Here is a 12,577-nt window from a genome sequence, read left to right on the forward strand (position 1 = left end):
CTACAACCTTGGTGTTGGGTTCTTTTTCTCTGTTGAGGAGATAAAAATAACATGTTGGAAGTTGGAGACCTACATGCAGCTTGATTGGTCTTCTTACACAGAAACAGATATTCTCTCACTTTTTGATCCTATTTATAAGGACAATGATTTAGAAAGCATTTTTTGCTGCATCTTTTCAGTCCATTAATTTATTTCTTGGATATGGTTTGTCATGGTTACAGTTTTTCATTTTCTCCTTTGTCTTATGATTCTTATCAATTCACCTAAAGGATTTTTGTCTACTTTGATGCACTTATTTTCATATGTTTCATCTTTTCATATATAGGTACTTTATTGTTGGGGATTATTAAGTAGGAATGCTGTACTTTCTCTGTTGTTATTGGCTGCTTTTTATCTCCAGGACCTCTGCCTGGCTCCCTTCCTTTGCTAATCTGTTTTTCTGGGAATACCATGTTCACTGGAATCTCGTGGAGAATGTATGTCAACATTCCTTCATTTCTTCTCTCGTTTCCTGTCCATTACAAACCTATACTGCACCTATTATTGTTTCTTGTTCCCCATCTTTCTCTCCTCTCCTTGTTCTACTTTTCTGTTTTGCTGCTTCAAGCTATCATTATCATCACTTTCAGTACTGTCAGTGACTATTCCTTAGGTTCATACATGGTAAAGATGTAGTTGGGTCGATTTACAAATCTTTATCATCTGTTTGCAGCTGGCTATTGGGCCCTTCTAGTCAGAGGGACCGACTCTTTGTTTTCCTCCCCTCCTGCTTTGTCTTTTCTTTTCCTCTTCCATGAGATATGGTTTGTTGCCTGTATCTATACAAAGTGGTGTGGATCTCATAGAGAAAGATGTCATCAAACAAGTTTTATTCCCATATGTTCACAGTTCCCAAGATGATTGGGGATTGGTGTCTAATTATAAATCTTTTGAGTCTCAATTGCTATGTTGACTTTGTCAAATGTGGTGTGTGACAAATGTGATGAATTTATCCTTCATATCAGTCTTTTGGGGCTGTTGGTAGGTCACATGTTCACAGTTCCCAAGATGATGGGGGATTGGTGTCTAATTATAAATCTTTTGAGTCTCAATTGCTTTATCAACCTTATTTATTTTATTAACAAGTTCTTTCTTACCCTGTGACGGTCTTTTGCTCTATGTCAATGAATGATCAAGGTTGATGTGTCAGGTGCTTACTTTCAAATTTCCATTTCCCCTATTTCTAGGTGCTACCTTTAGTTTGTTTATCCAAGTTGGGTATTTCAATTCCACTCTCTCTCCTTCTGCCTTAATTTGGTCCCGTACATTTTCTGTTGAGTAGTCAAGTCATTTTTTCATCACATTTGTGGCCTGGGACTGCAGTTTCACCATTTCATGAATGACAGATTTCTTTTGACTCCTTCCTACAACCACGTTCATCTCCTCTTTCAAGAGTTAGTGCATCTGCTGTGTTGGACAATCTGAAGAAGTTTCACTTCACACACATTCAGTATCTTCTTAATTTGGGTGTGTTTTTCAATTCACATCTCAGCAGGGCCCAGCTTGGTTTCCATGCCTTATCCTCTTCTACCATTACTGCACTGGAGGTTCTGTCTACTTGGATGACTTGGGCTTCCATGGGATCTCGTATCCCTTTGCATTACCTTCAGTGGATTCTACACAGTTGATAAAACCTTGCTCTAGATCTCTTGTCCTCCACTATTCACCTTTCTCTTTCTGTGCAAGTCAAAAGTGCCAATAACAAAGCAGATGTTCCTCTGTCTCCCTTGGACCTACATGTGTTTATAAATCACTCCTGGTGGGGTGGGAGCATAATTGCACTCTCAGGAGATTTTGGGTTGTTGGTCACATGATGAATTTATCCTTTATGTCAGTCTTTTTGGGGCTGTTGGTGATATATTGAGTCCCAAAGAGTCTAGTATTGGATTGGTGCAGGACCAAACAAAATAAATCCTACTTTTGTGGTTAGTAGTGACCCTACTCCTATCTCAGATTGAATGAAAAGATACCTGGTCCTGCCTGTTTTTGGACTGGAATTCACCCACCATATATGCTTTTCCCCATCGTACTGTTGCCTTGATTTTAGGTTAGTGAGTGTTTTAATGTTGGATATGAACAGAGTCAGCACACATGGACATTTCCTAGGATTTCAGATAGATATTCCAACGTTTAAGGGCCATAACATTATCTTAAACATGTGAAACAATACTGAGTTGTTTGGAGCAAAATCATCTGGAAAAATGTACACAATATTATTGCAACAAGTGACTATTAAATGAATACATTTTTGTTTTAAACAGTGCAGTTGCATTTTATGAAGAGAAAAAAATTCATGTTTTTATTCCTGCACAGTGGCAAAGAGTTTTGTCTTCAAAAACAACTTGTTCATCTGTTGTAGAATTTTTTACAGGGTAGAGCCATACATTCCCAACCCTCTCTAATGTTTCCAGTGTTAGCTGGTCGGACACTGCAATGAGCACACATCAAGGAACCACGATGTCTGTGAGTGTGAAATGGACCCTCATTGCATCAGTTGCAATGGCTCTCACCCGTCCTACTTTCATTCTTGCCCTAAATGGTTGGAAGCAAAAGAGGTACAGCATTTGAAGACGATTCAAAACATTACTTACTCTGAGTCTAGAAAGTTGCTGGCTGCCACTTCATCATCAGCAACACTTCTCTCTGTCCCTAACATACATTTCAGCAAATCCCAAGACCCACTTCCTTGGGTACACCTTCTCCCACCCCAGGATGCAAAACGATCATTTATTCATGTCCTTAATCACTGGAATCCTTTTCTAACAACAAAGACCTGCCAAATCAACCCAGGGCAGGATCCATGGAGATTGACAAACCTCCCTCAAATAAAGACAGTAAAGAGAAAAGACATGATCATGAAAAGAAGAGCTCTCCACCCAATTTACCAACAAATAAATAAAAATGGCCACCTTGATACAATGGAACTGTCAAGATTTATGTTCTAATCTGGATAATGTCAAAGCACTGATTGCTTCCTACCATCCTGTATGTCTTTACTTACAGGAAACATTTCTGAAACCTGATGATACAGTCACCTTTTGGTGATTTTCTTTGTATAGAAATGACAGGCTGTGTGATGGATGAGTGCATGGAGGAGTGGCACTGTTGGTTGATCAGCATGTGCCCACTCTGTCTTTGCCACTCAACACACCCTTGGAGGCCATAGCCATCCTTGTTTCCTTGGGTCATACAATCCGTGTTTGTCATCTCTACCTGTCACCTGGAGAGACATATGATCAATCAGGCCTTGATGCTTTCATTGAACAGTTGTTGTTTCCATTTTTAATCCTGGGGGACTTTAATGGATAAATTCCCTCTGAGAAGGTACTGGTATTAATGAGAGGGGTCACTTCATAGAGCATATACTCTCTGATCACAACCTTTCTCTTTTCAGTAGTGGTTCTCATACTTATTTTCGCATACCTAATCTCTCAGTTTTCTCCCCTTCATTATTCTCTCACTTTTTATGGAGGGTTGACAATAATCCATGAGGCAATGATCATTTTCCTGTACTTTTGAGAGAGACTGACCATGGTTGGTGCCACCTGACCTGCATGCCCCAGTGGAAGCTGGATCAAGCAAACTGGCACTCTTTCACTGCTCATGCAGATCTTGATCCTGCCATTGTCTGTAAGCCATCAGGAGATATCCTGTCAGTATCTGTCTGTATTATACAGGCAGCTGCTTAATGCATTCCTAAAATCTCTACATGTTTTCCATGATATCCTTGTTCATGGTGGAATCTTGCCTGCCACGTGGAATGGAATGCTCAAATACGGGTGTGGGATACTTTTTGTAGGTATCCCATACTCTCGCACTGCATCGCTTTCCAGCAAGCCAGAAGGGATCATGGATTAAGTTCACAACCAGCATATCTTCTACCACTAGTTCCAAAGTCATATGAGACAAAATTCAAAAGGTCAGAGGGCAATATAATTCTGTCCCCTTCTCGATCTTGCTCTCTGATGGCCAGGAAGTAGCTGACACCTGGAGCATCACCTATATCCCAAGATTCCTTCAAACTACTGTCCAGTTGCTTTGATGAGCTGTCTCAGTACGACCTAAGGGAGGATGGTTAATGCTTGTATTGTTTGGTTCTTAGAATGAAGCAACCTTTTCTTGCCTACACAGTGTGGGTTTCGATGAGAGCGCTCCACCATAGACCACCTGATTCAACTTGAAACATCAGAGAAGCCTTTCTCAAAGGACAACATCTTGTATCAATATTCTTTGACTTTGAGGAGGCTTATTGTACTGCATGTAGCTATGCCAATTTTGCGAGACCTCCATTTAGATGGCAATTTGCCCATTTTTATTTAAAATATTTTTAATGGACAGGATATTCCAAGTTCATGTGGGTTCAACACTTTCTTGTTCTTTTCTACAGGAGCTTGGAGTCCCACAGGGCTGTGTTTTGAGTGTCACACTTTTAAGTATAAAGATAAATGCATCACTGAACAACGTTCTCTTACTGTTGCAAACGGACTCTATGTCGACATTCACATCTCATGTCAGTCATCGAACATGAGGTATATCGAGTGGTAGCTACAGACTGCCCTCAATTGTTTACTGAAGTGTGGACCACAGCAAACGATTTTAACTTCTCTCTCCGTAAAACCATTTGCATGGACTTTTGCTGCCAATGGAGTATTCACTGTAATCCTGAACTACATATTGGTGAAGTTCTGCTACCTGTGGTCCATGAGACAAAGCTCTTGGGGCTTATCTTTAACTGTAAGTTGACCTTTATACCACACGTGAAGCAGCTACATGTCAAATGTACAAAAGCACTGAACATTCTCTATGTCCTCTCTTCCACCACTTGGGGAGCAGTTCGATGTTCTATGCTAAAGATGTATCGTGCTCTTATTCGATTGAAACTAGACTATGGATCACTGATCTGTGACTTTGCCAAGACCTCAGCTTTAAAGATACTGGACCGAATTCATCATTAGGGATTTTGGCTCTGCACCGGGGCTTTCCCCACTTCTCCAATTCAGATCTTATACACAGAGTCTCGTGAACCTCTACTGTACCTCCACTGTTTGCAACTGTCTTTACTATATGCTTCAAAACTTCGTTCCCTACCAAAGCGTCCCACCTTATTGTGTTTTCTTCCTTGGTGGGCCATGCATTTTCAGAACAGATGATCTGCCATTGCTCCTTTTGGCCTTCATATCCAGGTGGTTTGATTTGAAATTAGAAAGTGGCCGAAACATCAAATAACTCGAAATCACGACTGGAAAGGCCAACTTCAGGTGACTAATGCTGCTGTGTGAATTACCTGTTAGTCAACCTGGCAAGTTATAATAATTAAAATTTTGCCACAAGTCTTTTAAAACTTGTATTTATTTTCTGAAAATGGCCATAGCGTCAAATAACATCAAAACCAGGACTGGAAAGGCCAACTTCAGGTGACTAACACTGATTTTTGAATTTCCCGTCAGTCATCATGACGAGGTATGATAATTACAATTCTGCTACAGAAAGTCCTTTACAATTTGTAGTACTGTTGTAGACTAGATGTAGAAATTTTATTCAATGCTTTTTATGTTTTTAATTCAAAAATTAAACTTTGTTTTATTTTACCATAATTTCCTTTTATGAAATTTTAATAATATTAACTTTTTACTAGATGTTTGGTGCAGATAGTCTAGTTGCTTTGCACCATAAAAAACCAAGCCAACCAACCAACCAGTTTTTGATCTTCATCAGTTATGAAACAACATGATAGTAATTTTTGTTTCCAAGTTTTGATTTCTGACTAAGTATTTTACCTTTACTAGGGCATTTTTTATATTGTCTGTTTAATAATCTAATTATGGCTGGATTAAAAATGTGTGTGTTAAAAGCCAACTCAATAGTGCTTGAACCATCTGTCAGTTTGGTAACAGTTCCTTGTTAGCAGTGATTAAAAAGTAGTTTTATGTAAATTCCAGTGTTTCTGTGTAAAATGTATCTCAAAAACCAGTGATCACTTTTTTGAACTAATTGTCTTTTTCTTTTATATTTATAGTGAAATATATTAGAATATTGTGTCACATTTTCAACAGATCTTAAAACGTTGAGTATTCTTAGTTAAATTTAAATATTTAAGATTTGCTTTTTCATTTTTACAATTTGTAGGATTTAGGGAGCAAAGACTTAGCAAGAGAAAAAGTTTATCTGGTATGTCAGATAATCAGGATAGGTAAGCATAACTTATGTTTTTCATTAATTATAATAACATACTTAGTTTGAAGGAAATTTGTTTTCATTAAATAGGTAATATTAAGCCATTGTTTTTGTTAAAATTATTACTCATATCTTTTCTTTTTCTTGTTTTATTGGAGCACTACTATGGCTTTTGTTACTGAAGTCTCATGTTAAAATCAAAACATCTCAAGTATGTGTGCATTGTATTGGTTAGGTGATCACATAGCATTAGGATAGAGTAGCCCAATAAATAACATACAATTCTGTTAATTAGAGATAGGTTTTCTTTAATTAGATGGAAGCTTATTTTTTCACATCTCAGAATCTGATTCTAAATGAAATGTTATTAATGAGGGTTGCTACATGTACCAGAAAGACTAGAAAGCAAAACCTGAATTCAAACAATGGGATCAAATAGTTAATGTAGACTAAGAGAAAAATGAAAAGAACTTCATATTTGCAAATGTTTGTCAGAATGTCTATAATTTCTTTGTTAGTGAAAAATGGAATGTTGTGGTCTGTAAAGAAGGGCTAATGAAAGAGTACAATGCTTGTGTTTTTTTTATTTTTTTATTGGTTAATTGATGAATCATTAACCAGTTAATGCACCATGCCCCCCACAACCCTCCAAACAAAAATGAGAAAAACAGTATGTTATCCTCTTAACTTTTTCATTCACTACATTATTCTAATGTAATATTAATTTTCCTATTTTATTTTACATTGATTTCTTTGTCATTTTTTTTAAAGTAATTGTCTAATACCCTTAATTTCATGTAATAGACCTGTTCTAAAGATCACTATTTGCACATTGGCAAAGAACATTTTTTAATAAATATTTTCCCACATGTTTTATGGATATTTCCTACTTGACAGATAAATTGCTAATCTTGATTAGATAAACATCATGATTACCATTGTTTTTTTGTTTTTGCAGTAATTTCCCACTGATCTTTTGTACATCAAATAAAGTGTTAGTTAAATAATGAAAACAAGTTTTATTCTCATGATAAGGATAGTAATGTTTTAATTGAAATATGCTAAAACTGCAAATAACTAAGAAGCCACTTAGTTAATTTATGTACATTGCTTGAAGAGGATGAAACACAAAAATGATATTAAGTAAAGATTCAAGTCATCATAATATTTTGTGATTACTAAAGAATACAATCACTGTACAATTAAGTGTACAAAGAAAAAAACAGTAAACTTATCTGAGTTGATAACAATTTAATTTATTTAGTGAAAATAATAAGAAAAACCGTAAGTTTACAGACATTGTAACTGTAACTCAGTAAAAACCATAGTGTTTCTCTTAAAAAATAAATTCAACATATTTAAACAGTGAATCAAACATCAATAAAATACCTTTATTAAGCCTTAAGCAACCTCCAGTCATGTGACTTCTCTACTTCATAATATGTATGTGCATGTGTGTATGTATTCTTGTGTATAAATAAACTACATAAACCCAATGATGACAAAATCTTCTCCAAGTATTTTACATCTATTACTGCATTAAACATTTGATAAAGACTTCTTTGTTACCCATTCAATATGTCTCTAGACTGTATAAGCTTACTTACCTCATCTCAAGTTATTTAATATACATTCATTGAAGAAATCATCTGTAGCTTTCAAACATGTATAATTTAATGTGTAAATATTCTCATAAATCGTAAGAAAAGGAATGTTTACAGAAACTATAAGAAAAAACACCTGTGTATTCACTGTGTTTACCTGATAATCTAATACTTGTTCTATCTAATCGTATTTAAACTTTCTTTATAGCTGCTTTCAAAATCTTGTTTTATTAGTGACTAAATCACTTGATGTAACACCATAGCAAGGTTTCAACCAAAGCCTGTATAAAAAATAAAATAAATGCTCCAAATTAAGAAATGGATGATAAATTTTCAAGAGGTGATACGTTCTTAGTAATAAAAATAAAGTTATTATTTGGGATGAGCAGGAAAACAATTGTAATCCACAGAATGTGATAAGTTATTTATTTTAAAATGTTCTTTAATTAAATTTGCTTAAATACATAGAATTAACAAAGAGAATGATCCTAAAAGTTTTTTGAAGAAAATATGAGAAAAGGTGAAGAAAGTCCTATCTTTTGGTACAATAATTAAAGCTGTTTTAGATGAATGTGTATCAGATGTTCAAAGCAGCACAGATTCTGTAATAACTTGAAAATAATATGATTAATTGTGTTTATACAACGTTAAAGAATACAGTCATGCAGTTATAAAAAGCACAGTGTAGAAACACAGTAAATTTACCTTATGTAAATTTTATTTACATAATTCAATACAAACATTGAATCAGAGCATTTCACTGCTGAACAAAGTTTTGTATAAAGTTAATCAACTTCATCACCCTCAAAAACATCAACAGTGAAATAATTTATAAAATGATTTATTTTGGCTGTTGAGCTACATCATATGTAATTTTATTGAGTATCTCTTTCTCTGTTGGAAAAAACCTTTAAAAAAAGGTGCAAAAAACAGTGTGTATGGTATTTGAAGAATAGTATTGATGTTCATAAAGAAGTTAAATGTCAAAGCTTTCACTGTTTTATTTGACGTGTAACTACACAACTAGTAATTTTAGTAACAAGAAAAAATTTTCAGAAAAAGGAAGTAAATATAGGAATGGCTAACATCAATACTTCAAAAACAGTGCAAAGAAGATAATAGGGATGACATTTGTATCATCCATACATAATAGCATAGGTACACAGTGAATAATTAATTCTTGCCTATACTATTATGTAGGGATTAAAATGCCATCTCTGCTCTTTATTTACATTTTTTTTGAAGGATTGATGTTAGCCATCCCTACATTAACTTCCTTTTTTGAAATTTTGTTTTACTTTGTTTATTAATGCAGTATTTCAATAAATGTTGGAAAGTTGAATTTATAATGAAGTTTTAAATACAGGGAGGTTTTAACTGTAATATTTATTGTTTATCTATTGTTAGCTGGTAATTCGTTTTTACTCTTGTAGTTAAGTTTTTGAAGGAACACCAATTTCTGTTAAAAAAATAACTTCAAGGAGAACGATAATATCATTTACACGTGAATTGTGATTTGTTATAAATAATACTCACAAAAGCAGATACTCTATTTGAAACTGTCACTCAGTGAAATTTGTTGACACTTTATTTTTGGTTTTTGAGTTATCATATAGTAAAAAAGAAGCAGAAAAAAGAACAAAAAATTCAAACTTTTTGCTATAATATTTACAGACATTCCCAGAACTTGTGACTCAGTCATTACATATATATATATTGTTATGAAAGAGAATACTGTATAGTATGGTAAAGTTCAAATGACCTATTGATAAGATAGTTAAAACACCATTTCAGTGTAGGTGTAATATTGGTAACCAAGAGAAACAAGTGGCTCCACATGTGTTGTACAGTTTACACATCTGGCTGAATAAGAACATAGCATGTGGGTCATTTGCAGTTCCCATGATAAGGCATGAGTCGAAAGATCATCTAACTGTTATTTTTGCATGACTAATGTTTTTGAATATTTGGGCCAAACTAAACAGTACATAGCTATTCAGATATTGCATCTGCAATGAAATTGTTACATAATGAGGATGGTCTTCCAGTGCCAAATCCACCAGCAAATTGTGAAACAAAGGATTTATCATTGTAAAGAAGACAATGAATCATCTTCATCCTCTTCATCTAGTAATTCTATTCTTGTGGCACCTCAACATAAACTGTCACATTTGATCAACACAAAGAGCTAAATGATCTGATTAATGAGTTACTTTTGTCAAAGAAGCATGGGAAGCCTCTGTCATAACTCAGAAACTAAAGGCAATCAGTAATTGTCAATATCATTTTTAGAATCAGCACCATCAAGTTACCAAAGAACAGTTGTATTTTTTCTTGAAGCAAAGAAAAGTTTGTTTTTGTTTCATTGCCTACTGTAATCAGAAGCATGTAAAAGTAACATTTCAGGTGAATTTAGCTTTGCATTGAACAAGAAATAAAATGTGGATGTTTGGAACAATCAAAACCAGAAAATGACCTGAAACCCTAATTCCAGTTAGTTGATTATTTCTGTGGAAATTAGTTTATTCATAATTTTGATTAATTAGTTGTTGGAGTAATAAAAAACTGTAATAATCAGAACAATTTTGAATTGTTGATTGTTTTTCTGACATTAATCAGTTAATTATAATTTTGATTAATTGATTACTTTATGAGACACTAATGGATGTTATTGCTGTTCATGGATAATCAGTTAATTGATCAAGGTCCCCAACTCTAATGAATCCTATTATTTACAAAATAAGTGTGGTTGATTTTACAGTTTGTACAACACTAATGAGATTTTGGTTAGAGCATTAAAGGAAAAGGTTTTGTGTATTATGTTAAGTAAGAAAAATATGTAAACATTAGAAAGAATTTTTAAAGTTCATCTTATTTTACAAAACTTGATAAATAGCATGAATCAAAAATATTATCATTTGTGCTATGCGTATCTGCAAATGCACGAGTGTATGAAGCTTGTGCTAAAGATAGTTACTTATGATTAGTATATAGGGATGAAATATGTAATATTTTTCACTTGTTTTTTGTAAGTTACTTTTTGAATGTTGTTTCAGGGTCAATGGAAATGAAAGATGTTGACCATAAAAGAACTTCACAGTATACAAAAAAATCATTAGAGGGCGTGAGAAGGCCATTTGGTGTAGCAGGTATTAGTATAGAACAGTTGGTCAATAGCACTGTAGTTAAACATTTGCATTTAGTGCCAAATAATAGTACAGATAATTTACTTCTTTTCTTGTTTCCAGTAAAATCTAGAAAAAACATGATTTTGAAATAAAGCTTCTAAAGGTAATTTTAATTTTATTAGAATTGGTTTCAATCAGATATAACACAAGTCTGTATTAAACTAACCCATGTGTGTACTGATTAAAGCAATTTTTCTGTAAAGATTCTAAAATGTCCTTAAATCTGTGTTTGTATGTGTGATGGAAGAAATTTTGTCAGTGGCTACTTTGAAACTAGGCCAATACCATGAAAGTTATTCACTTGAGGAAGTGCAAGAGTGCATATGCTAAATTTCTTAAAGTTTGCAATAACATATTCTTGAGAGTATAATCTTACAAGACTAAAAACAAAGATGTGTTCTGAAAATTGATTCAAGGGGTTTCCAAAATACAAAAAGGCCCAAATTAATGTGGAAGTGAATAACTTTATTTAAGCAATAACAATAATTACACATGCCATATATTTCATTTTGATAAATTTTTTCTGTTGTTATGCTGATCACTGTTTTACTTAACTACATAATTGGTATTTATTAACATGGCTATTTTAACCACAAAGTATTTGATGCTTTGATGTAAATTCTAAGTTGTAAGTGTCCATTACACTTGTTTTGATAACATACGTTTGTTTTTTTTCTGAGCATTGAACACATCAAACATGCCATTTCCTTCTCAGTTTTGTAAGATATGTTTAAGGAATTCAATTTCCCTCTTCTTTTTTTTTTCATAGAAACTGTGAAACACTACTACGTGTGTGAGTGAATAATTTCCTCTTACAAATTGTTTATAAACAATGGCTTATGGAGGCATGCTGACTGATAATGATGTGACGACTATTGTGAATTGTGTAACAAGTTTTCTTATGCAGCTAGGAATTTTAGGAACTGAATTTCCTTTTTCAGTTCCTAACTTTGTAATATTTCTTCCCAGTTTGTTGAGGGATGGCAGACTATTTAGCATCAGTTTCATCTTCTAGTGACCAATACTTCTGTCTTTGTTTGATCATTTTTACTATGTTGCTTTATCTCTCCTCTCTACACCTCAATTCTGTTGCACTCCATCATGCTTCAGGGAATTTTTTTGGTGCTTTTCATTCCATTCACTTCTCCACTGTGGTCCATTACACTTCTAAATTTTCCTTGCTCAGTAGGCTTTTTGCTGTTGAAAATTATATGGTAAGAATACTCTCCTTTCCCAGGTACTGCTTCACCTGTCTTCTTTTCTTTACCCTGAAGTTTTTGGGTTTTTCCTAATTTGATCGATTCACATGTTGAACCTATCCATCATCATTCTTCACTCAAACTCAGTGCCCTACTACCTCAACTTAGTCCTCAGTTTCCTATCTTTTAAATTTCACTTTCCAGCATTCTTCTATCCAGTGTCAGACTTGTCAAGTTCATTAGTGATGATTATATTGAAGCAGGTCCCATCTGTCACAGTTTGAGTACCTGGGGTCAAACTTTTCCATCCACAGACTTTCTCTTCCTTTCCTCCTTTCAGCCATCATCTGGTTTCTTGTCCACTTCCATTTGA

At 34.1% G+C, this 12,577-nt stretch overlaps 1 protein-coding gene across 5 annotated transcripts in view; it reads left to right on the top strand.

The window, feature by feature from the left end:
- Window positions 1–12,577, top strand: part of mbc (dedicator of cytokinesis protein myoblast city) — a 239,710-nt gene that overhangs the window by 65,483 nt on the left and 161,650 nt on the right. For all 5 annotated transcript variants that reach the window (XM_076460973.1, XM_076460974.1, XM_076460977.1 and 2 more), the window contains 2 exons: window positions 6,166–6,229; window positions 10,874–10,966. In XM_076460973.1, the coding sequence (XP_076317088.1) occupies window positions 6,166–6,229; window positions 10,874–10,966 (157 nt within the window). The remainder of the gene's footprint in view (window positions 1–6,165; window positions 6,230–10,873; window positions 10,967–12,577) is intronic.

Source organism: Tachypleus tridentatus, chromosome 10, assembly GCF_004210375.1.
Source record: "Tachypleus tridentatus isolate NWPU-2018 chromosome 10, ASM421037v1, whole genome shotgun sequence".
Classification (NCBI taxonomy): domain Eukaryota; kingdom Metazoa; phylum Arthropoda; class Merostomata; order Xiphosura; family Limulidae; genus Tachypleus; species Tachypleus tridentatus.